At 39.5% G+C, this 26,070-nt stretch overlaps 2 protein-coding genes across 2 annotated transcripts; one reads left to right on the top strand and one right to left on the bottom strand.

Annotated features, from left to right (window-relative positions):
- The first annotated feature begins 7,347 nt into the window (after positions 1-7,347).
- Positions 7,348-11,128, top strand: LOC124138885 (toll-like receptor 6). Its single transcript, XM_046505772.2, has 2 exons — positions 7,348-7,560; positions 8,035-11,128. The coding sequence occupies exon 2, from the start codon at positions 8,224-8,226 to the stop codon at positions 10,156-10,158; it is 1,935 nt and encodes a 644-aa protein (XP_046361728.2). The 5' UTR covers positions 7,348-7,560; positions 8,035-8,223; the 3' UTR covers positions 10,159-11,128.
- Positions 11,129-15,972: 4,844 nt separating this feature from the next.
- On the bottom strand, positions 15,973-25,095 carry LOC124130053 (toll-like receptor 8). The gene is made up of 2 exons (XM_046493382.2): positions 24,508-25,095; positions 15,973-18,472 (listed from the first exon to the last, which is right to left on the bottom strand). The coding sequence occupies exon 2, from the start codon at positions 18,395-18,397 to the stop codon at positions 17,021-17,023; it is 1,377 nt and encodes a 458-aa protein (XP_046349338.2). The 5' UTR covers positions 18,398-18,472; positions 24,508-25,095; the 3' UTR covers positions 15,973-17,020.
- Between the last annotated feature and the right edge of the window lie 975 nt (positions 25,096-26,070).

The following is a 26,070-nucleotide window of genomic DNA, read 5'->3' as shown; positions in this document are numbered from 1 at the left end:
ATGGCAGTTTGTAAATATTCGAGTCTGGACCAGACAATCCAGTGATTGACATCATGAACATCGATCCATGCAGCTGGGATACAATGTCATCAATGACTAGGATCAACCAAGTCTGACCAGCCGATCCCGTTAGTCGCCTCTTACAACAAGCATCGTCGCTTTTTACGGCAAGAATGGGTTGCTGAAGACAAAAATTCTACCCCGGATCTTTACGGGTCACATTCTTAGTAATACCATCATCACATAAGAGTGTTAATACACACATTGATGCCTTGTATTGGTTTACAGACAACCAATAACAGACAATCCGTTCCCCATACACCTTTATTTTCTTAGAAATCTGTCTGCTAATTGTTCTCGAGTAAGAGGATTTAGTTCTTTCAACATGACTTCCGTTCTTGTATATACCATTATCTCGTCCATTTGTGAGTACAATGATAATCATTTCCTGATGTACCTTTACATCATCATTCAGCCCCAAGTCTTTTATTTGTCATGGACTAAGAGGATCTTACCCTTTTAGCCTCATCTTACATTTAAATGACTTCTATTTAGTTTGTCATCTCACAGAGAGTTTTTGTTTGTTTGTTTGTTTGTTGTTTAACGCCACACTCAGCAATATTCCAGCTATATGACGTCAGTCTGTAATTAATCGAGTCTGGACCAGACAATTCAGCGAATTATATCATGTACATCGATCCACGTAATTGGGATCGATGACATGCATCAACCAAGTCAGCGAGCCTGACAACCCGATCCCGTTAGTAGCCTCTTACGACAAGCATTGTCGCCTTTTACGGCTAGCGTGGGTTGCTGAAGACCTATTCTACCCGGGATCTTCACGGGTTGATATAACAGTTGAAAGCGGCGTTAAACCCAACTCACTCACTTACATAAGGACGATTATAGGCTGCATAAAAAAATATATTCTTCTTGGGCATATTTTTAGAGGAAGAATGTTTTCTTTTTTTGTATTGAAAGTAGTACATTTTTTTTGGTTTCCAACTAAGCATACCATCAACACAGCCGGGCATACACTGAACTTGGCTCTTCAATACAATGTCAGTTGTCAAGAATGGATAAAGACTGCTTGGGTTGCTGAAGACCTATTCTACCCCGGATCTTCAAGGGTCCTCGCAGAGGGTGGTCTGTGTAAACACCAGCTTTCTTCACATTGGATCGACGGTACGGACAGACCCACACTAATTACAGTTGGAAAGACGACTGTGATCAAATATATTTTATGAAAATATATGTTAAAAAATCGTCATGTCATCACCTATTTGGACAAATGGTATCATAACTGTGTCTTTAATTACTATAGAAGCTGGTGAAAACCTTTGACCTAAATTATTTGAAATCCTTCCCTCTCCTACGATCGGTAGAAATACATGTATGATCATGTCAGATGAATGGAAGGCAATGTGCAAGAACTCAAACGAGAAAACCAACAAATCGTTTATCACCATTTTCTCGTGTACGTTGAGGGTGTATGGGACTTAAATCTCTCCCGGAACTGGTCAGTTGTGTTGAATAATGACACCCTTGTGTCGCTGGATTTAGTTTGTGAGGGTGGAGCAAGAATGCCGTTTTGAATTAAGAGACATGAGCCATGATAGATCTAAGGTTTAATGATATACGTACAATTAGAGAAAATGAAGTGACGTCTTTTTCAAAAGTTGAAGGAGTCTTGATTAATGTAGGCGACAATCCCTTTCAGTGTGACTGTGGTATGGGGAATTTCAGCATGTATCTTCAAAAGTATAGCAGTACAACTGAAGCTGGTATAAACAGGAAGTATGCATATCTCTGGGACTTAAAATGTTTCACCCCAGAGAAGTTTCGAGGTAAAAGGATCACACGGAATTTGCTATGTTCCACTGATATGGCAGCTTACGTATCTCTAATATCTATGAGCCATATGTTTAATCATGATGATTTTGGCTGTTTTCATAATACGAATGGTAAGATATAGGAAAGAAATAAGGATTCTGACGTTAACACGATTCAACATTGTTGTACCATGACCGTCTTATCATTAGAGCATTTTTGTTTTTGAGCATGTTTTAAAAAAATATCCTAACAATAAATCACAAATGACGGCCATTTTGAAGTTCAGTTTTTGTTACCTTTGTCTACCTTATGAATAAACATTTTTTTCAACTCAATCCTACAATAACAATGCTGAAATGACGTACAGTAGACCATTAACTCTTGTTTTGTACCTTCATTACTGCCAATATCAGAATCTTTGAGTTCATGAGCCGGGTGTTCTCAAGAGAAATGAGCTCTTGTAATCTCCAGGGACCCGTTCCACAAAGCGATCGTAGCGCTACGACTGTTGTAAGCCTATGTTAAAGTATGGAAGTTAGGATCATCTTAGCGCTACGATCGCTTTGTGGAACAGGGCCCAGCACATGTTGTGATAAAGTTATACACATTTATGTTCCTGACGAGCACTATTAGGTTCACTGAATAAAATATGTTAAAAGACATAATGAGTTAAGTTTTATGTTATAAAGGTTCGGCTAATAGACGAAACTACTTTCTAGATTTCCATTGAATTCCCACTGACCATGACTTACAGTTACGTGGAATAAAGATTTTGAATTTACTGTCGCCATTGTTTGGCCTGTAAGTTTTGTCCCTTCTGCGTAAGGCATGTGTGACAAATGCAAATATACTTCAGTTGATGGTGCACGATGATTAAGTTGAAAGGTGAGACGTTATCAAGATACAAATCATACTAGATAAGTATAACTTTAAAACAAGGATTTAAGAGGGAACATGTCATAACTTGACCACTGTCAGCGACTGACTTCACTCTGGTGCATTGTCAGAAACGGAAAGTGTTTTATAGTCCATTGTTACCATAACATCGGCAGCATTTATGCCGCTGGAAAATGTAACATACCAATGTTTGCAAACAATGATGATAAAACCAGCTGTAACATGGAAAATACGTAACTATTCAACATGTTAGAGAATTATCATTATACGCGACTATCGAATCCGAGAAAACTAAGAAGACCTGAAAAAGTTAAGAAACATCAACTAGTGCTTTTCGGGACTTCCGCTTTCTGCATAAGGTTACCTGCGCGTGAACAGTCCACACAGTCTGGCAATCTTTGACTGTGAAATTTATGACAAAACATGGCCACATGCAAGGAGGTTCATCCTTCATAGTATTAAACAACTATGTATTCACTGTAGAAAGCAAGGCCATGGCGACTTCCGGGATGATGCTATCTACAGTGATTACATAGATTATCACAGAAAAAGGGCACATTGTTCTACTTTCAAGAGAAATCTTTGTATGACCCAAGTCCGTGTCACAAAATATATTTTGTACCATATGTGTGTACTGTCTTGAATTACATTTCCTAAGACCATTAGCTTGGGTCAAAGCCTTTTCAATATTCGTTAACCTTGCCTTTAACATTTGGTGCTGTTTAAGGTCCAAGAAATGCAAGTGTTGTGAAATTCTAATTTCCTAGATAACGTTTATAACGAATTCAAATTTGTGCACATTTCAATAATTTTGCAGACCTCGTGAGCCAATATATAGAGCCTTATCATTCCTTGGCCTTTCTCTAGCAATCTCAATAAAAAGTAATAAGCCATTTCAGTATGATAACGGATCTCCCGGGTTCTGATTATACAACCTTCTGTGTGATATCGACGATAACATCTGGCATCTTATCTCACTGGGCAGGCACTGAAAACCATCATACGGCCGGTCTAGTACAAGCAGCTACACTCACATGTACATACATGCACGTGGCTATACAAGTGAAATAATCTTGGACACGACGTCAAAACCCATTTCACCTCACTTAATCCTGTGTTTATGATATACTTCATGGTTATGATAAATTACATGGTTATGATATACTTCATGTTTATGTTATACTACATGGATATGATGTACTGCATAGTTATAGATATACTGCATGGTTATGATAAATTATACATACAGAATACTAAACGAGCTCCCGTGTAATACCGATTTTATGAAACGAGTGAATAGTTCTGGTATTTGACGAACGAAACCATGGTTATGATATACTACATGGTAACGATAAACATCATATGATATGATATTCTAAATGGTTATGATATACTACATTGTTATGCTACACGACACGGTTATCATAAACTATTTAGTTACTATATACAACATGGTTATAATACGCTAGATAGTTATGATATACCACATGGCTATGATATAATTTAAGGTTATGATATACTATGTAGTTATGCTATACCACATGCACATGATATGCTTCAAGGTTATGTTACACTATATGGGTATGATATACTACAACGTTAAAATGATTTACATTGCAATGATATACTACATGTTTACGATATACATGTACTAGGTAGGTAGGATACACTACATGATTGTGATATACGACATGGCTGTGCTATGGTTGTGGTTATGATATGGTACATGATATATACTACGTACTTATGATATACTACATGGCTATGATATACTTTATGGTTATGATGTACTACATTGTTATGATATTCAACCTGATTATGGTATACTACATGGCTATTATTTACATTATGGTTATAATATTCTACATGTCTGTGATATACTTCATGGTTACAATACACTACATGGTTATGGTACACTACATGGTTACGATATACTACATGGTTATGGTACACTACATGGTTATGCTATTCTACATGGTTATGGTACAATACATAGTTATTATATACTACATGGTTATGGTACAATACATAGTTACGATATACTACATGGTTATGGTACAATACATGGTTACGATATACTACATAGTTATGATATACTACATGGTTATGATATACTTCATGGTTATGCTATACTACATGGTTATGGTACAATACATAGTTATGATATACTACATGGTTATGGTACACTACATGGTTATGATATACTACATGGTTATTGTATACGACATGGTTACGATATACTACATGGTTATGATATACTACATGGTTATGATATACTACATGGTTATGGTACAATACATAGTTATGATATACTACATAGTTATGGTACAATACATAGTTATGATATACTACATGGTTATTGTATACTACATGGTTACGATATACTACATAGTTGTGATATACTACATGGTTATGATATACTGCATGGTTACAATATACTACATGGTTATGGTATACGACATGGTTACGATATACTACATGGTTATGGTACAATACATCAACTGACGTCCAAAAGAAACTTTACCAACTGAAAATATAAATTTCAGACAAAGTACAAATTTTTTTTCGATGAAGTCTATCTCAAACACATAACCTAAATACAACAATAGTGTATGCAGAAAATGTTAATCGTCTGTTACATGTTTGCGAGATAACACGCGAAAAAGTGAAAAACACGTTCACCACGGACAACTGCAAATGCACGTGCGGGTAAGGGTATAAAACGATTGCAACGGCAAGTCAGACATCCAGAGTGATAAAAAACACAAAAGAAATGCCACGACTCACAGTCGAACAACGTGAACGGGTATGGTACAGATGGGAGCCACCCACGCCCATATTGCACGAACCTTCGGTTGCTCCCGTGTTGCCGTTACCAACTTGATGCAACGTTACAGACAGACACGGCGGACCGCTGACAGGCCAAGAAAAGGCAGACCCTGGGTGACCACGCCCAATGATGACCGGTACTTGCGTACCTTGCACCTCCGAAATCGATTCCTGACAGTGACGTCATCGGCGACACAGGCTTAGGTCACAGGGTTAGTCGACAAACAGTGGCCAGGAGACTCAGGGCTCATTGAATCAGGGCTTTTAGGCCATACAGAGGACAGCTACTGACAGCGCAACATCGTCGTCTGCGATTGAGATGGGCCCGGACTGTACGACGCTGGCAACGACGTGACTGGCAGAGGGTTGTCTTCACTGACGAAAGTCGATTCTGTATGTTTAGGGCTGATGGAAGACAACGTGTTTACCGCCGAAGGGGTGAACGAACGGTGGCGTATTGCGCGCAGGAGGTCGTACCATATGGTGGAGGGAGTGTCATGGTGTGGGGTGGGATCTGTGGGCAGGAGAGGACACCGCTGGTCATTGTTCACGGAAACTTGACAGCTCAGCGTTACATGGATAACATTCTTCGTCCAGTTGTCCTGCCATTTCTCCAAAAGCAGCAACGTGGTGTCATTTATCAGCAAGACTACGCTAGAGCCCATACAGCCAGAATTGTCACTTACTTCCTCGCAGCCAACAACGTCAACGTCCTGCCGTGGCCTGCACGCTCACCCGACATGTCCCCCATAGATCACCTCTGGGACTTGATGGATCGTCGTGTTCGACAACGACCACACTCTCCAGCCAACCGGCAAGAACTGATCTTGGCCCTCCAAGAAGAATGGCGTCAAATCCCACGTGACCTCATCAGACGACTGACTTTTTCTGTGCGTCGAAGAGTTTTTGCGTGTATTGAGGCATTTGGTGGTCACACACGCTACTAATGACTTGTTATTGAACGTGAGCGATTGTTTATGTACTCTGCCTATTGTCCATGATTCTGAAAGCTCGAGTTTTGTACCACACACAACTTTGGGGGGCTCCGACGTCATTCTCGGTCGCGGTATGATTGTCATTTTCAGTGTTGATTATGTGGATATATTGATCTTCTCAATACACTTTACTTCATGCATGTATGTTTTGTTGTTTTTGAGCAAGAGTGATTTCAAACTCGGGTAAAGATTCTTTTGGGCGTCAGTATAGTTATGATATACTATATGGTTATGGTACACTACATGGTTACGATATACTACATGGTTATGATATACTACATGGTTATGGTACACGACATGCCAGGCTATCATCCGTAATCATGTTTATGTGTATGCTATACTTCATGACTATATTGTACCTCATGGTTCTGTTATACGTCATGGCTATGTTATACCTGATGGTTATGGTATACTTCAGGGTAATGTTATACCTGGCTGTTAAGTTATTATTTATGGCAATGATATACTGCAATGTCATGCTATACTTGATACTTATGCTTCACTTCATTGTTAAGTTGTGATTCATGATTATGGCTGTACTATGAGGTTTTTGTGTTCATGTTCTATTTCGGAATGAGACACTGACATTGACAAATAGCAGCGCCTTGGACTCATAAAGCAGAATATATAACGCTGATGCAAGTACGTTGAGCAAACGCCTTATTTTTGCATCCCATTATGGTCAAACATATACAGTTCGTTCTAGCTAGATGGATCTAATTTCTTGAGAAGATGTATGCAAAGAAAAAACATTGACGAGGCAGAGATGGGACAACAGTAGCCCACACACGCAACTGTTTGAAGCACATGATTTACTGTTGTGACAGAGGGAAAATGTTTTGCATGATAATGCAAAGGTGTTCATCCTGTTTAGCCAGCTTCTTCACGTCACACTGACCCAACGAACTCGTATAAATGTTTACGCTGAAACTTGTTGGATCAACACACGGTACTCTCACGCTTTGCAGGCTTTATAAGGTTAGAGCATATACAGTCCATGAAACAGGTCAGTATGCTGTTGATATGTAAAGGTTTTCACTTTAATCGATATTTATCATTGCTTATAGTTAATCTCTACTGACCATAGAACTAGTTTGGAGGTATTACATTTATATATTGAAGTTTTGCCTGGACTAGCCGCCGACCACTCGGCAGCTCGAGCAAGTTTTATCTAAATCATTCAAAATCTGCATTGTTTTTGTTTGTAAACTGAAATATTATAATACGTATTAACATATAACAGAAAAAAACAGAGACAATATCTCAGTTCCACACAGTATATTTGCATGAAGCATTATTATTTTTCATTCCCCACCCCCAACCACACCCCCGAATAACAAATGGTTGACCCCTATTTCAGAAATGAAAACCTGAAGGCTAAAAAATTATCATCTCGTTTTTATGACGTATATAATTTTAGATCAGAGGCATTTCAATTGTAAAACCTATTTATACTTTTTCGCTTTTCTATACATTTTAGAGTAAAAGGAGACGTTACAATATATGGGTCCTCTAGAAGCGCCTTGCAGCGTTGTCTCGGTGACACCGGCTACTGATATCAACGTTCCCTCTTCTTCGCATTAAATGACGATTCCGATAACCAAGGAAGAATTGCAGAGATACAGAGACTGTGTTAAAAGGCGGCAGTGAAACTAATAAAGAGTTAACCATGTCATCAGGAATATACTTCAGGTTTTGGACAATGGTTATGCTTGGTGTGTCATTAGTTGACACTGCATATGGTAAAGACCTTATGCCTCTTAAACGTCCCCCCTCTCCAACGTTCAAGAGAAATATGATCATGCCAGATGAATGGAAGGCAATGTGCAAGACATCAAGCGACAAAACCAACATATCATTTATCTCTATATATTGTCATGTGAACGTTGAGGATGTGTGGGACTTCAATCACTTCCGGAACTGGTCAGTTGTGTTGGATAAGGACACCCTAGTGTCGCTGGACATAGTCTGTGAGGATGGAACAAGAATCTGTCTTCCCTGGCCGTACAGAGCGGGGTATCTGCACACGTTGAGGGTTACCAGGTGCACCAATACTTGCTACTACTCGGACTTCAATCGACCGGAAGTGTTGGATATCCAAGACTCACTGAAGATATTTGAAGGTTATGATGTGACAGAGGAGAGGAAACTACTGGATATGTTGTCCATTGACATAAAGAGTTTACCGCCTCCTATGGTGTGTGGCCCAATGCATCTGGAAGTCTTCATCTACAGACACAAGCAGCTTAAAATCCTATTTGACGAAGACAGCGAAGATTACCCACAACTTGAGGACCTCAACATTACTGACACGATCACGAAGAACACGCGCAATATGGATGATCTTGGTTATGTATGCAAATATGAAAATATGAGAGTCTTTGATAAAAGTCAACGGATTCGGGCTTCGTCTCTCCTTATCTATTCAAGTGTAGTCAACTCACGATTCCCCCAACTTCGAATACTAAATTTCTCAGATACTGAGTTGCAGGTATTTCCCCCAATTCTGGCAGTCTGGCGGCGCCACTTCGACAAGCTGCAAATTTTGGACCTTTCTCATAATAACATCTCCCGTTTTGAATTAAGAGACACGAGCCTTCTCTCTCAAGATGTTGGAATGATAGATCTCAGGTTTAATGATATACGTACAATTGGAGAAAAGGAAATTGAATCTTTTTCAAAAGTTGACGGAGTTGTGATTAATGTGAGAGACAATCCCTTTCAGTGTGACTGTGCTATGGGGAACTTCAGCATGTATCTTCAAAAGTATAGCAGTACAACTGAAGCTGGTATAAACAGGGATTATGCATATCTCTGGGACTTAGAATGTGTCACTCCAGAGAAGTTTCGAGGTAAAAGGATCTGCGAGTTCACACGGAAGATATTATGTTCCACCGATATGACAGCCTACATATCTCAAATATCAGCCATATGTGTAACTGTGGTCATTTTCTTAATTTTCGTGATACTTTGTGTTCGATATAGAAAGGAAATAAGAATTTTGACTTTTACACGCTGCAACGTTATTCTACCATGTCAGTCATTTGAACACTCAAGCAATAAGACATACGATGCTTTTGTGGCCTACAGTCACCATGACACCACATGGGTTGTGAAAACCCTTCTCCCTCGACTAGAGAGTGGTTTCCCTGACGGAAATAACTTCCGGTTATGTCTTCATCAGCGAGACTTTGCAGTTGGCGCCGCTATAGCTGACAACATTTGTCAGAGCGTTGAGGCAAGCAGACACACTATCCTGGTGTTGTCTAGGAAGTTTCTGGAGAGCGAGTGGTGTTTGATGGAGTTCCGCACCGCCTTCCACCAGAGTCTCATTGAGAAGAAGAAACATCTGATTCTGGTCCTCCTTGAGGACATCCCTGTGAGTGAACTTGACGCGGACTTTCGGCGTTGCATGCAGACATGGACGTACATTCACATCTCTGACAAACTTTTTTGGGACAGAATCGTGTATTCATTAACCGACAAAAGTAAACCTAAAAAGAAGACCTCCATCGCAAAAGACGTACCCCCGCCTGGAAACAATGCTGAGAACATCGACGTTAAGATCTGTAGAAAGCCCCCAGAACAGTATGACCTTTGTTAAGATACTAAATCACAATCATCTAATCATATCATTGATGTTTCATTCAAATGTAAATATAGAAAGATGAACTGGACTCAAATCTCTTGAACATGAACACACTTGGGCACCGCGAACACCTGATGTCATCACTGATTTTTTGTGATCCATTGACAATTGTTAATGCTATGTTGCCTCTATCGCCCAAAGGAATATATTCCGGCAGATAATCGAGACTGTTTATTCTCTGGCGTTATCGTTTTATATTTGGTTTTGTTGTTTTAGTCCAAGGACAAAGTGTCAGCGGATTTGAAACAATGTAAAAATAATATATTCGTTGATCACAATACGTAGTTGTACAATATAAATGACTGTTATCATCACGATTATATTGGCCTTTGTGTGTCTTTAACGTTATCCCTTATTGTCCAAGGACAAAGGGTCAGCGGATTTGTAACAATGTAAAAATAATATATTCGTTGATCACTATACATAGTTGTACAATATAAATGACTGTTATCATCACGATTATATTGGCCTTTGTGTGTCTTTCACTTTATTCCCTTATTGTCCAAGGACAAAGGGTCAGCGGATTTGTAACAATGTAAAAATAATATATTCGTTGATCACAATACATAGTTGTACAATATAAATGACTGTTATCATCATGATTATATTGGCCTTTGTGTGTCTTTAACGTTATCCCTTATTTAACTTTTTTTTCATGCGGAACATCAAGCCATTTGTTTTTATGTATTTTCAAAACTTGCTTATTACAAAAGAAAGCAGTATTGGGATTCAGTCCACGATGGTGATGTAACCGTGCTTATCCCGTATTCATGGCAGCACTTGGCAAATTTAACTTTGGTTAATTCAAATGTACATGGATCAATCGAAGCTTAAATATTACCAGCGCTACGAAATAAAATGCCCTTGTTATATGTACATCCTATATACCAATATTCTTTGTATTAGCTTGTCAGAATAAACATTATCTGTAGCTATTTTAGGTTTTTGATTGGACAATAACTTCCGAGCCACGACCATTCACGTATTAGATACACTATGAGTGTCGAGTTTGAATGAGCTATGCTAAACGCTGCTTTGGAAAATATTCTGTTGTAAACCAGCGAAAGAAACTATACCTCTCAGTTGATTTTATCATCTTATTGATTTTCAACTGAAAATATCTTAAGTTAGTGATCTTACATGTATATAAAAAGAATGAACTTTACTGGCGCTACGCCAGCACTCAAAGAATTTTTTATATGGTTTTATTTAAAAAATAATAATTTGATTTAACACGTTTAAAAATTAAAATATAATACACAAGTGCTGATGGGTATCTTATAAATCTTATCTTTGAATTTCAATAAATTTGCATTTTATGGCACAAATGTACATCATTTCAAACATGGTAGAGGTCATGTGGTTGCACATTCATTTCTTACCCCAGTCTTTATTCAACCAATCTATTGTGACACATATTTAACTGTTGCAGGGATGGGTTGTTAAATAGACATAATCTAACTCAGCAACATTTTTTTTTCAATTACGTAAAAAACAAACTCGGTATACTTTCTTTTGCTGAGCGGAGAGACCAGTGTGACGTATGTTGCAGATTTAACAAACAAGCACGGATAGCTCAGATCAAGGAGCGTAATGGCGGATGGGCTAATATGGGATTCGAACCCGTTATCAGATACACGTAGAAACTACATCCTGTTCTATTACATGTGTAGATAAAGAGCCTATAAAATGACACACATAGACATCTGCTTGTGCAATAGCATACGTATAAACGACAACAGACTGAGCAATGACACAAAACACAACTGATTGTGCTACGACACATGCAGTAGACTGTACAATGATACACGTCCACCGTAGTCAGTTGGCCGCCAGAGGAAAAGAGGCTATTTAAGATCTTTGTTTCCATTTTTTCCTGTATACCTAAAAGTTTTTCTAATGCATGAGGGACGCATCTGCTCACGATTTCCAATGGGCAGTTAGCTTGCAAGTGTGTGCAGGAATTTACAGGGGGTCTAAATTGCATAAATTGATGGGAAAATGCATAATTTGACAAAATTGCCTGTAACATTTTTATTAAGTCATGAAACTATCCAAATTATGTATTTTTATTATAGGTAATATGGTCGGTTATCTGAATTTTGCAAACATGACGTGTGTACCTATTACTTCCTTCTCTGACTTATTTCATTGTCCAGTCTGTAGATGCGATACAAATTTAGATGCAAGCCACAAGAAAATATATATGTTTAAAGGGCGGAATGACAGGAGTACTGCTGTTCTGTGTCAGGCAACAAACATTTACATTTTTTAATGCAAATTGTGTTAGTAGCGGTGCTACCAGTACCGGAAGGGCAGACATGCTTACCCTTTCCGCGAACACCTGGTGTCATCATTGATTTTCAGTGATCCATTCATATACTTTTCACCGAAAGTTTGCTTTTACGCCCAATGGAATGTCTCGTCGGAAAATCGAGACTATATATATTATCTAGCGTTGCCTTTTTATATTTTTAAAACCAAACCAACGATATATTTTAAGGGAATGCGCGGGTAACATATTAATAGGAGCGACAAAACCCTTTCCATATTCATATTAAATCTCTGCAAAAAAAAGAGTCCATTGTACGATTCCGACTTATTGGTTCAAACACATTAACCATTTTATTGCTGTGACTTTTAATAGGGTGACGGCAACTAATTCCAAAGGAGAGACATTTACCTTTAAAAAGTAATGATTGTTCATTAAAAACACACTTGTTGGACACAATTTGTGTAGCACATGCGATATAAGTGCTTTACCTATTCCTATATTCAGCACATCAGATGAAGAATAAGTATTTTCGTAAACATATTTAACATGAAACTGAACATTAATATTTCCTTCTTCTAACGCAGTAACGCATCACCTATTCCTATATTCAGCACATCAGGTGAAGGATAAGTATTTTCGTAAACATATTCAACATGAAACTGAACATTAATATTTCCTTCTTATATCGCAGTAACGCATCACCTATTAGTATATACAGCACATCAGATGAAGGATAAGTATTTTCGTAAACATATTCAGCATGAAACTGAACATTAATATTTCCTACTTATATCGCAGTAACGCATCACCTATTCCTATATTCAGCACATCAGATGAAGGATAAGTATTTTCGTAAACATATTCAACATGAAACTTAAGATTAATATTTCCTTCTTATATCGCAGTAACGCATCATCTATTCCTATGTTCAGCACATCAGGTGAAGGATAAGTATTTTCGTAAACATATTCAACATGAAACTGAACATTAATATTGCTTCTTCAGTAACGCAGCTCGGTCGTACATAACTGACAACCGTCCCTTTGTGTCCTGCTGCTGACAGCTGTGACCCGGATGACTTATATTAGAACAGGATGTAGACAAATGTTAGAATCAGGAGATATATGACAGGGACCAATCAAAAGGCTGTTACCGTTATGACAATGATGTATTAAACAATTAATGTAGTTCCTTGCATAGTTAAATAAATCGGTTGATCCACTAATGAATTATTATCTAGCTATGTATTCAACCTGCCAACAAGTTTTGCTATTTTATAGTGTTGGCATTCCACAAACAGTTATACGGAAATATTATTTGATATTTGGATGGAACAGTTGCAGCAACTTGTAGTTTATACGTTGTTGCTATGTCGTCTCACTTAAGACATTGGGCACATGTATAAGAGGTACATTAATATGTGAGCATATGTGCCAGTAAAATAAATGTGTTTTACTTATGACGAGAATAACCACGAGCAAAGAGGAAGTGTTTGTCCCGAGTGAACTAATATTATAAGTCTCAACCCATTTACAATATATATGTTCTTTGTCATACTCATTGTCATTTTAAGGGAGGACATGAAGAAGTGACTGAGTTTACATTTAACGTCGGCATTACGTCATCGCAACAAAGAGAACTTCACCGACGTCAGCCTGTTTTCGAAATAAAGTAACGGTACCAATACGCAACGCCATGGACATTTGGTGACGTCATATCGCAATGACTTTATGACGCATCAACTGACCAGTCAGCATTAAAAATTGCTAGAAAGCGAACATGCAAAATATTGGAAAGTATTTACACTTTGGTCTTTCTAGGCTAGCGGCAGTGACGTTTTCTGTAGAGAATGCATTAACAAATGTCAGCGGCATTCTCCAACAACACAGCAAGTGAGTTACAATTTAACGTCGCACTAGCATTGAATTGGTGATGCAACGGAACACAGTAAGAACAGTAGGAACTAGCATTCAGCAGTAGGAACGTGTAAGTTGTCGAAAGACTCCCAGGTCGCTGATGCTGGTACTGGAATCGTACAATGGATTTTTGGCTGAGAGTCCTTATTATTATGGGAAGTGTTTTGTCGCTTTTATTCATTGAATAACAGCAAGGAATTGTGAAGACAGGGATGCAGACTGGACCTGCTTGTAAAATGAAGTGGTATATGAATAATTGCGCTGAAGTTTGACGACAGGGTAGATGGATATAGGGTTTACCCATGTGTGAGATGGAATGGTGAGATGGAGTGGTGTGTGAGAAAAAACGTAGGTGAGATGAGAGAGAGAGAGAGAGAGAGAGAGAGAGAGAGAGTGAGAGAGAGAGAGAGAGAGAGAGAGAGAGAGAGAGAGAGAGAGAGAGAGAGAGAGAGAGAGAGAGAGAGGAGGAGGACTCGAACCCATCATCTTAGGTTTCTGCACGCCTAAGGTTGCATTGCATGCCAACATCAATCCACAGTAAATTGATTGTAGCATTGTCGGGGCAGATCCTGCGTTCGGAAAAAGACAATATGTCTTTGTATAAAACGGAAATAATAAATAATGAAACAAAGTTAATGTAAAGCTCACAACGCCAAAAACTGGGGCATGATGACTTGAGATGCAGAATACAGATGACCTTTACTTAAGTATCTCTGTTGGCATGACATTCTTTGAGCTGGGCACTGGGTACTGTCGTGAACAATTCAGCCGAGACTCATGGACTAATAGTAACACGTCGTTATATCATACAAAATGTATTTATTCCCGATTTAAAATCGATCCTGTATTGCTTAACGCAAACATGTATTACATTCCTTCATCTATGATGTCGCTGCATTGTTACCCCGTGTGATTTCATGTTTTTCATGGAGGCATAACTTGCACGTGGCTGTACGTTAGAAATATAGGGAAGTAAGGAAATGCGCATTTTTCAAAAACAGGTATCATACTATGTTTACTTGAAGATGAACGTTTTATCCATATGTGGTTAAAATCCTTATCTAATAAAGTTAAATACTATTAATTGTTTTATTTGATTCAAAACTGTTAACACCGTCAGTAGGTTTCCCTATATGTATACGGATATGGCACGGCAGTTAGTATTGCACATCAGCAATTCACTTCTTGTTTCAGTTGGACTGTTAGATAACGTCTACACGATGTTTTATAAGGCATAGAAACACCGCCCGTCACTGAATAAGTATTAATTTCTTTTCAGTATCTCTTGACAATGTTGTGTTTACATGTATGTGAGTGTTTGTGTGAGTGATTGTGTATATGTGTGCGTGATTGTTTGTGTGTGTGTCTGAGTGTTTGTGTGTGTGTGTGAGAGAGAGAGAGAGAGAGAGATAGAGAGAGAGAGAGAGAGAGAGAGAGAGAGAGAGAGAGAGAGAAAGAGAGAGAGAGATAGAGAGAGAGAGAGAGAGAGAGCCTTGGTTCATTGTCCTGCATGGATGTGTATAGGGCATCGTGTTCTTAGCTCACGTGGTGTCGGTAGATAAGTGATAACGATACGAAGAGTTGAAATACTTTTTATTGTGTTAACCATTTGGTGTAGGTAGATTAGCGCATTCCCGAACGCTCTCGATTAACGCTGAAAGTGAAGCTGAAAACTCTCAGACAAATAACGATAAGAAAAGTTAAAATAAATTGAGCGAATAGGGCAGATCATATTATATATCGGTTAAACGATTCGGATAGTTTCTTTTTTGATGGATGTGAATATCTAATGAAAATATCCGTGACTTGATAGGATCGATTTTAGAATTTAGATTTCCCAATTTGCTAAGAAAAAGAAGACCCCAATATTTGGGCCCCAACAGTATGAAAAAGCCATTTCAGGAGACGAAGTTAATTCAGAGAGAATTATAGCAACACATTCCTGCCACACCCCACAACCCTTCCCACACACACCATCAAAACACCAATTAAATGACACATAAAATATAAAACACAGAAAATGTACAGCTGTTTTTCATACCTGACATATCCTATAATCAGTCTGAATAAAACTGCGTGACAAAAGAAAGTTTACACCATGCATATGTTTGATGTTGGCTAAGATGAAATAAAAGAGAAATGGTTATTCGACGCTGATGCATTTGATAAGATTAATGGTATCATTGTTGTGTTTTGGACCGTAGGTTTGCAGTAATTCGGCGACTGTCTTAGGCCTAGTAATGTTTCACAACATTTGTAATTCTTTAAACAATCCATTTTCAAGTGTATACTTTCTTTTCCCCGGCAGTTTAAGTCTCAGGAGCTAACAGTGTGTGTTTTAACTGAATATTTCCTCTTGTTACAACAGTGAATATACGAAGCTTACAAATAGTTTCAACTATTCCAGTGAATAGTAGATGTGTGCTCACACCTATAAGCATTGAACATATATTGGGCGCGTGGTTAAAGCATTGGCTCGTCATGCCGAAGACCCGGGTTTGATTCCCCACATGGGTTCAATGTGTGAAGCCAATTTTCCGGTGTCCCCTGCGTTAAATTGCTGGAATATTGCATTAAGCGGAGTAAAACCATACTAACTCACTCACTCAAAATATATCGATATTTTCTAAAGTTTCTCCTGGGTAGATTTTGAGGATTCGTCTTTGTGTCGTCCATCATTGATGTTTTGTTCGTTGATGGGGGACCGGCCACACAGGATTCGGCAGCTTCGGGAGATGAGCAATTTAACATTATCTCTGTAAAGGATGCTTAATATGAGTAAGGCGACCAAAATGACAACAACAACAGCTAAAACAGCGACGAAGGCTTGGTAGGACGCCACATTCACGACATCAAGGTTGCAAAGCGCTTTCTTTGAGAATTGACTAATTTGTTTTCCTCTTTTACTGACTGGATCAACGCACGTGAGATCCCAAAGATATTCGTAGTCAAGACTAAGACCTGCGTCTTTTGGCGTCGGATGTCTTCTGAGAAAGTTACTGAAGTCGGCCATAGCGCAGTCGCATCTCAGGGGATTTTGTCTCACGTCCACAACTTGTGCAACGGAAGACTGAAACGATCCGATCTCGGCCTCTTTTATTGTTTGAATGGAGTTGTACGTTAAGTTGATAACTCTGATTGGTGCCTCAAAACTTTGAACTCTGAGGTCAAAACGGGAGATGTTATTATGGGACAGATCCAAAATTTGTAGTTTTTCAATGCGTCCTTTCCATGATAATAAAATAGAAGGGAACGCCTGTATCTCCGTGGAAGAGTAGTTTAGTGTTGTCAGGTTGGGGAAGCGAGAGTTGATGAAAGTGGCGTATATACCTACAGACGATGAGTCTTGTCTCTGACTCGCGTCATAGACCTTCATATTTCTATAGTTACACACGTGTTTAAGTTTGTTTATATCCCGCGCTGTTTGTACGATATTGTCAGTAACCTCGTCCTCCCCTTTCGGCACAAAACCTTTGGGGTAAATTATGTCAGCCTTGGTGTTCCTGTAGATGAATACCTCTAAGGACATCGGTCCACACTCCAATGCAGGAGGGAGACTCTTCAGGTCGACAGACAACATATCCATAGCGTTAAACTGTTCCGTCATACCATATCCTTCAAACACCCTCAGGGAGTCAGGGATATCCAGCACTTCCGGTCGGTTGAAGTATGAGAAATAGCACGTGTTGATGCAATTCCTGATCTTCAGAGTGTCCAGATGTCTGGCTCGGTACGGCCAGGGGAGACAGATACTGGCTCTAGTTTCACACATTACATCCAGAGACACAAGGGTGTCATTATCCAATATGGCTGACCAGTTCCGGAAGTGATCTAAATCCCATGTATCGTCAACACCCACGTGACAGGAAATGACTACGTTTGAAAGGTTAATGGCGGATTGACAAATGTTTGACCACTCCAAAGGGATACTACTGTTCGGATATCCACTGGTTGAGTGTGTCACTAAAACAATGAAGAGCAAACGGATGGAATGGATCGACATCGCTGACAATGTATTCTTTCACGTTCTGATGGATCTGATCTCACTGTTGCTTACACCTCTTTTGGGGGAAGATATCTGAAAATATAAAAAATATACATGAAAGTTGTTGGAGTATATCAATGGCAGTCACAAAACATTATTTACAGTCTATCGTCATATAGCTGGAATATTCCTGGGTGCAAACAAACAAACACACAAACAAACAAACAAATAAAAGGCTAAGTGATTCAGTTAATTTAAACTAACACTTTCTCATTGAACTGAAATGCTATGATCAATATCAAACTCCTTGTTTTCAAAACCACTACATGAAGTATGGAAGAAATATCATGATGTTTCCGTTATAAAATAATGGAATGATTTCCTTCATACAGCTTCCATATGTACATAAAGTTTATGACACCCATCCGTTCGCCCGCCAGAGAAATTGCCTTTTATCAAAGGGAAGCTACTCTAGTCTATGATACCTCACGTTCGTCGGTTATGGGCCGGAAGAGCGAAACCTAGCCTTAATCAATTCTAAAATCTTTTCGCTTTCGTGAAGCTACAGTAAGACTGGTCACGCTACAGTAAACACGGGATATTGCTGTACCGGGACTCTCAAATTACAAGAAAAACACAGAAATGCGTATACCGTATTTACAGTAGTAATTTATTAGATGCTGAAGTATAGTATAGTTGCACAAAAGTACTTTACATTTAACAAATTTAATAACTCTAATACTTTAATATTTCATAGAGGTACATTATAATTTCTACAAAAACAACAATAACTTATATCTTTTAATATGGTAAATACATAAATACATTCTATAATAAATTTGTCATTCACTCCAAGTGGATCAGGTCACCAACGTGATTTGTGTACTCAACGTCGCCGATGACGTTGTTTACGAGATTGTCTTTCAGAGCCTGAAGACGGTTGTCAATCAGCCGGTATCTTCTCTTTCTGGGTGGTGCTGACCAGTGGGCTCCAATTCGTTGAATGGCGACTTCTACGTTGGATTGTTCTCTTTGAAATAGCGTAACAACTTCATAAATGTTCGGATGGTTCTTCCTGGCAAGTTTGTTGAGATTGTGATTCCACCCATCGACGTTATTGTTAGTGCGATGCCATTGGTTACCAAAATGGTTCCAGATCTCAGGTCCGAATTGGCATCCTTCCACCCACGTTGTCGTGACGTAGTCCATGAATGCTGCGACCTTGGGACCCGCGGGACTGTCAGCGATGGCTTGGAGCCAGACGTCGTCGACCTTGTCCAAGGGAAGCAGAGGCAAGGCTGCGGCTCTTCTCGCCAGTCGTCGCACTTCATCATCGTTCTTGTAGTCCGTAGCCAGACCTTCCTTCTGTACTCAAATGTCCTGGTGTACGTATTTTCGGACTTGTTCGGGAGCAGACAGTACACAAGCGGGAACATGTGGCCTTGGAATTCAGCATGCAGTGTGTAGATCTGCTCAAACAGTCGTGGAGCCGAGGAGAAGGTGCCGTCACCAAACACTTCATCTGCTGCACACAGGTGCTCAATATTCTTGCTTGTGGTGAAGATGAGAATGTCGTTGTCGATGCGATGAAGGCAGTGTTCTCCTGCTTCGGCCAATGTCAACTGTCCTTCAAGATGAATCTCAGGTCGGGTGGCAGGAAGTTTAGGAAGGGTCTTGTGGCGTTGTCGGTGCAGAATGGTCTTCAGGGATGCAAAGGAAGGAATTTCTTTAAGCAGGTCGTCTGGAACTACGTCGTGGTGGCGGCGAAGTCTGGAAATCTCATCTCCGTATATGGTTGGAATCGGTGTTGTTTCCGTCTTAGCACGGTGGATGAGCTTGGACTTGAAAGATTCCACTTCCATCTCATATTGGATAGGTTGGTGGGTATGGTTCACCTGCAATTAAATAATTGCATTTTAACTAATATTAACTATAAACAAATACATACATGTGACAAATACCTGTGGTATCTAAAAATAAGTAATAATAATAAGTAAAATAAATAACTGAATAGTTTGTTAAGCAAAGTCTTTTGAGTCTATGTCTTTAAGATTATTATCATCATGATCATGTGCATTATTTTCTTACCTACAAAGCCGCTTGAAGAATGCCGTTTTCAGTGATCACCGACGCTCTGCAGGCAGCAACAACGCAGTTCCAATACTTCTTCTCACGGACCGTTTTCTTACAACGAAACTTGAATCCCTCATAAAACAAGTGCTGACCACCTCGCACGGTATCAACCATGGTCACTCGAACTTGTGCATTAGCCATTTTGGACATAAATAAATAAGTTGCAATCTTTATATATACCATCAAATGTATGTATTCTTAAGAAACGACTCTCCTCTCCTCTCCTCTCCTCTGTTTGAACAGCACGGGCGCTAATCTAAACTACGGTAATCCGGTGATTTTATAGCCATTACTCATTTCTCGCTTTCGTGGGACAAATACCCCAACTTGGGTTTTCGCTTTACTGATACTAGGGAAAATTGGATTTTCGCTAACCCGGCACGACACCGTTTCGTCTGCTTGCCATTACATTATCGGAACGTTACGAAATGCAGTCAGACGTCCCAAACTGCGACAACAACAAAAACGAAGTAAATTTTCGGATATATTTCGGCCAAATCCGACGTTATTTAATTCGGGAGGACGCCCCAAGGCGCAGATTTCTATCAGCAGAGATATGGAAAGTGATCCCGCTTGCTTCCCCGTTCAATGGCTTCCCCAATTTATCCAATGTTGCCAACGCTTGTTAAAGGCCTAAAGTACGTCCCTGGTAGACATTGATTTTCGGCATCTTGGACTATTGTTCTAATGATGATAATAACTGTCCCAGTATTATGTCCAGATCCCCGAATATCAGTTGTGATTCGATCGCCAATAGGCAAAGGAAACGCCATGTCTGTTTGCACTGGCGGATCCAGAGGGAATGTGTGTGTGTGTGTGTGTGTGTGTGTGTGTGTGTGTCTGTGCGTGCGTGCGTGCGTGCGTGCGTGCGTGCGTGTGTATATGAATGTATGTATGTGTGCTTCTGTGTTTGTCTGTGTATGTGTGTGTTTGCGTGCGAGAGCGTGTGTGTCTGTGTGTACATGTGTGTGTGTGTTCAGAGGTGGGTATTATGTGCACCTCCATTTTTTCAAAATCCCGGATCCCCCGCTGCTTTGTTCACACGGACAGAACTTCCAACCTTACCTTTTACATTTACATATTTATCCGTAATGACCCTCACTGGGTACTGTTTTTATCCGTTGACTTTATCCTGCCGAGGAACCAACCCAAAATATCATAAATAATACATATTACCTATTAGCGACTGGTCCATTCACGGAAATTGCACTGGGACAAATAAATAACTTATGAAACACCTTATATATTGACATTACACTCGTTAACCCATTCGTACACAAAAAAAACACGGATCTCCGGAATCCTGTAATTTGATTTATAGGTTGCATTTGGTCCGACGTATATTGATGGTATCCAGTCAGAAACGAGTTTAACGCCTACTTAAGGATGGGAATTAGGGTATTATATCCTTGTCGTTGCCAATCATCTTATTTTATTCGTTTCATAATACTGTTTTCGTTGTTCTGTTCATTTCTTTGTCAAATAATAAATATTTGAATTAAGACCTGGACTATATATCTGCTCTTGCATAAAATCTAGTCTGGTGCCGTTCGAAAAATATACGTCGAACCTCTAAAACTATTGTTCCAGAATGTTAGTTGTTTTTTAGTGTTTTTCAACACATTTGGTGTGTGGTCCAATATTTATAGAACTATGGGGTTGTTTCGTACTATTTCCTTATACAAAAAGGTCACCCACTGCTGACCCAGTGATTCAGAGACTAGAATGAAATGTTCAACACACTAGTGACGAGTCCTCAAAACACAATTAAGACACACGTTACTGTTATCATAGGACATGATTAATCAATAAAAATTAATAATATTTATAATGGTATGTCAATACTTAATTTAACAAACTGTACAAACAGAAGACATATATAACCATCGAATTTGTATAATGAGGGTATGTATAACCAGAGAATATGTATAATCAAGGTTAATATTTGCCAGAGAATATGTATAATCAAGAAATATGTATAACAAGGGAATATGTATAATCAAGAAATATGTGTAACCAGGGATATGTATAATCAAGAATTATGTATAATAAGGGAATATCTATAATCAAGGAATATGTATAATAAGGGAATATCTATAATCAAGGAATATGTATAACCAGGGAATATGTATAATCAAGGAATATGTATAACCAGGGAATATGTATAATCATATATGATAATTATATATATATCATTATATTTTAAAGGACATTATTAGATATGTACATACGAATGTGAACTAAACTTGGTTCATTTCAGTGATTGCATGTTTGGGACATGTGACAACACTTGTTAAGGATAATATTTGTAAAAAGGCTGATTTTACAGGTTTTCACTTAGCGTTTGTCTAATAATTAAACATGAGTAAAGTATGTGACATAGTATATATTATATCTTTATCCAGGTGTTATATTATGTAGTCGTGCAGATGCAAGGATCTTTAATTTGAATTTGACTGCTTACCAATACCCTCAAAGACCAGCCGTTCGGAATATTATTTAACAACACAAGAAACATGCCCCAGCTTAATTATCACACACTATCCACGTCATACGAAAAACAACATTCACAATACGAACTTGCTCATACAGCCGTATAAGGGACTTAATTATATATGCAAAGGACGTAATTAAAACCGGCTAAACAAATTACTTACACTGTTACAAGTAGTGTGTCCTTACAGTCTAGACTTTAAAGTGAGTGCAGTCTAAAACAGTGTAAAACATTTGCCATTTAATTTCTTTTCTAAGGTGCCGAATTTAAGCTTAACCCTATGTTGTATTGGAGCTGGATTTAAAAACAAATCCGCTCACTCACTCCTATTTACGTTTAAACGAGGAAGAGCAATATTGCGGCCGTTTTGTTGGACTGCAGTATGGTGCTAACATGTGGTTATGAAACTTTAAAGGATTGCTCATTCCTTTGGGGTAGACTGCAGTTGACCCATTGTCCAGAGATAAGTCGGAGGCACCGGCACCCGCACCCGCCTCAGATACTTTTGTGACTGCTGTGGCGCGGACACAGTGGTTTGAATATGTTTGTGATACTGTCTATGACTTTATAACTATATGAAGATTATACAATGGCCTAATGACATTTTCAAAGGCCTTGAACGTTGTCGAAAGACCTCATGACAGTACAACCATCATATGTCATCTTGCAAAGGTAACATTAAATTCCACAAAAGAATGCCTGCACATCCAGCACATGTCACAGTGCAATAATCGTTTTATATTGTGCAACGACAATGCGGATTTGACTATGAATTTAACAAAAACAACATGTATGTGACATTCCATAACATAGTGACAAGAGCGTGTCACATTCCACAATGGTGTTGATCCTCGGTCATTTGAAAATGTACAACGATCATATGAAATTGTACATAGGCCATATAGGGATTGTACATTCATCATAGGAAATTGTTCATGGACCATGTGAAAGTGTACAAATAGCACATTCCACGATCGATACTACTACTACTACTACTACTACTACTACTACTACTAATTATAATAATAATATCATCAACAACAACGACGACGACGACGACGACGACGACGACAACAACAACAACAATAACAATAATAATAATAATAATAATGTGCACTTATAATGCGCTAGCCTCCGTGTAGCAGTTCATGCTCAAAGCGCTACACGTTTAGTATCCCAGTCAATGGATTAGTGAGCACTCGATTTTCATTCTCAGCTCCCTGGAGAGTATACAAGAAAAAGCTGCCCGTGAGGCGCTAGAAGGCTAACATCCACATTACAATCTCATGTACTTTACAAGTGTTTCAGTGTGGGGCAGGGCTGAAGCCCTAGCAACTCTCAGGAGTCAAGTTTTATGACCTGTTCGCTGTGCACGGGACCACGTGCCACCACGTTATGGCGATGTTAAATATATTGTTATGTAAATAAAACCATATAAGAAGAAAATATTTTGCATAATTCTGCAAAGAGGAGGACAGTGTTTGGAAAGCGACAATCTTACCTATCGTTGGGCCCATCGACTTCCTTCTAGTATTCCTCCAGCTGTATTCATACACATGATAAGTGTCAGTTTCCTGTAACGACTTCTGGTCGTTATACATTCAAGGACGGAAGGCTAGCATGTATCAGTCATTCAAACAACGTGCGACAAATGCGTATCGCCAGTCATCATGGGGCTTCTATTTTTCATCCAATCAGAATGCTCGAGCATGTTATTGCGTTGTACATCTGCGATGTTTGTGAACAGTGTTCCATCGCCCAGCGACTCGGTCTATTGCTCAATTCCAGCAAGCTTGTGTGTGTATGAATCACGTCGGCCTGACCACTCACACTCATCTGTTACAGCGACAGAGTGGTGATCCTGTGTGTCAGCTGTAAGCTAGGGAAGCTGAATATGCCACAGGACGTGGTGAAACTGAACTGAACTTTTCTACACACTGTTAGACCGCTATCATTTCAACAACAAACACATGTACGTAAAAATGTAGAATAAATTCAAAACACACACACATAAATATATCATATATGTTGAGGCGTGTCACAGTCCCCCGTCATCGTGTCCTGAATGTTGTGCTGTGTCATGGTGCCCCGTCATCATGTCCTGAATGTTGTGCTGTGTCATGGTGCCCCGTCATCATGTCCTGAATGTTGTGCTGTGTCATGGTGCCCCGTCATCATGTCCTGTATGTTGTGCTGTGTCATGGTGCCCCGTCATCGTGTCCTGAATGTTGTGCTGTGTCATGGTGCCCCGTCATCATGTCCTGAATGTTGTGCTGTGTCATGGTGCCCCGTCATCGTGTCCTGAATGTTGTGCTGTGTCATGGTGCCCCGTCATCGTGTCCTGAATGTTGTGCTGTGTCATGGTGCCCCGTCATCGTGTCCTGAATGTTGTGCTGTGTCATGGTGCCCCGTCATCATGTCCTGAATGTTGTGCTGTGTCATGGTACCTCGTCATCATGTCCTGAATGTTGTGCTGTGTCATGGTGCCCCGTCATCATGTCCGGAATATTGTAGCGTGTCATGGTACCTCGTCACTATGTCCTGAATGTTGTTCTGTGTCGTGGTACCTCGTCACCATGTCCTGAATGTTGTGCTGTGTCATGGTACCTCGTCACCATGTCCTGAATGTTGTTCTGTGTCGTGGTATCCCGTCATCGTGTCCAGAATGTTGTGCTGTGTCTGGTACCCCGTCATTGTGTCCTGAATGTTGTTGTGTGTCGTGGTATCCCGTCATCGTGTCCAGAATGTTGTGGTGTGTCGTGGTATCCCGTCATCGTGTCCTGAATGTTGTGGTGTGTCGTGGTATCCCGTCGTCGTGTCCAGAATGTTGTGCTGTGTCATGGTGCCCCGTCATCATGTCCGGAATATTGTAGCGTGTCATGGTACCTCGTCACCATGTCCTGAATGTTGTTCTGTGTCGTGGTATCCCGTCATCGTGTCCTGAATGTTGTGGTGTGTCGTGGTATCCCGTCATCGTGTCCTGAATGTTGTGCTGTGTCATGGTGCCCCGTCATCATGTCCGGAATATTGTAGCGTGTCATGGTACCTCGTCACCATGTCCTGA

The sequence above is a fragment of the Haliotis rufescens genome, unplaced genomic scaffold (genome assembly GCF_023055435.1).
Source record: "Haliotis rufescens isolate VD_foot unplaced genomic scaffold, xgHalRufe1.0.p SCAF_19, whole genome shotgun sequence".
NCBI lineage: Eukaryota > Metazoa > Mollusca > Gastropoda > Lepetellida > Haliotidae > Haliotis > Haliotis rufescens.
The sequence above is the reverse complement of the archived record's forward strand: the minus strand, read 5'-3'. Positions and strand labels throughout refer to the sequence as shown.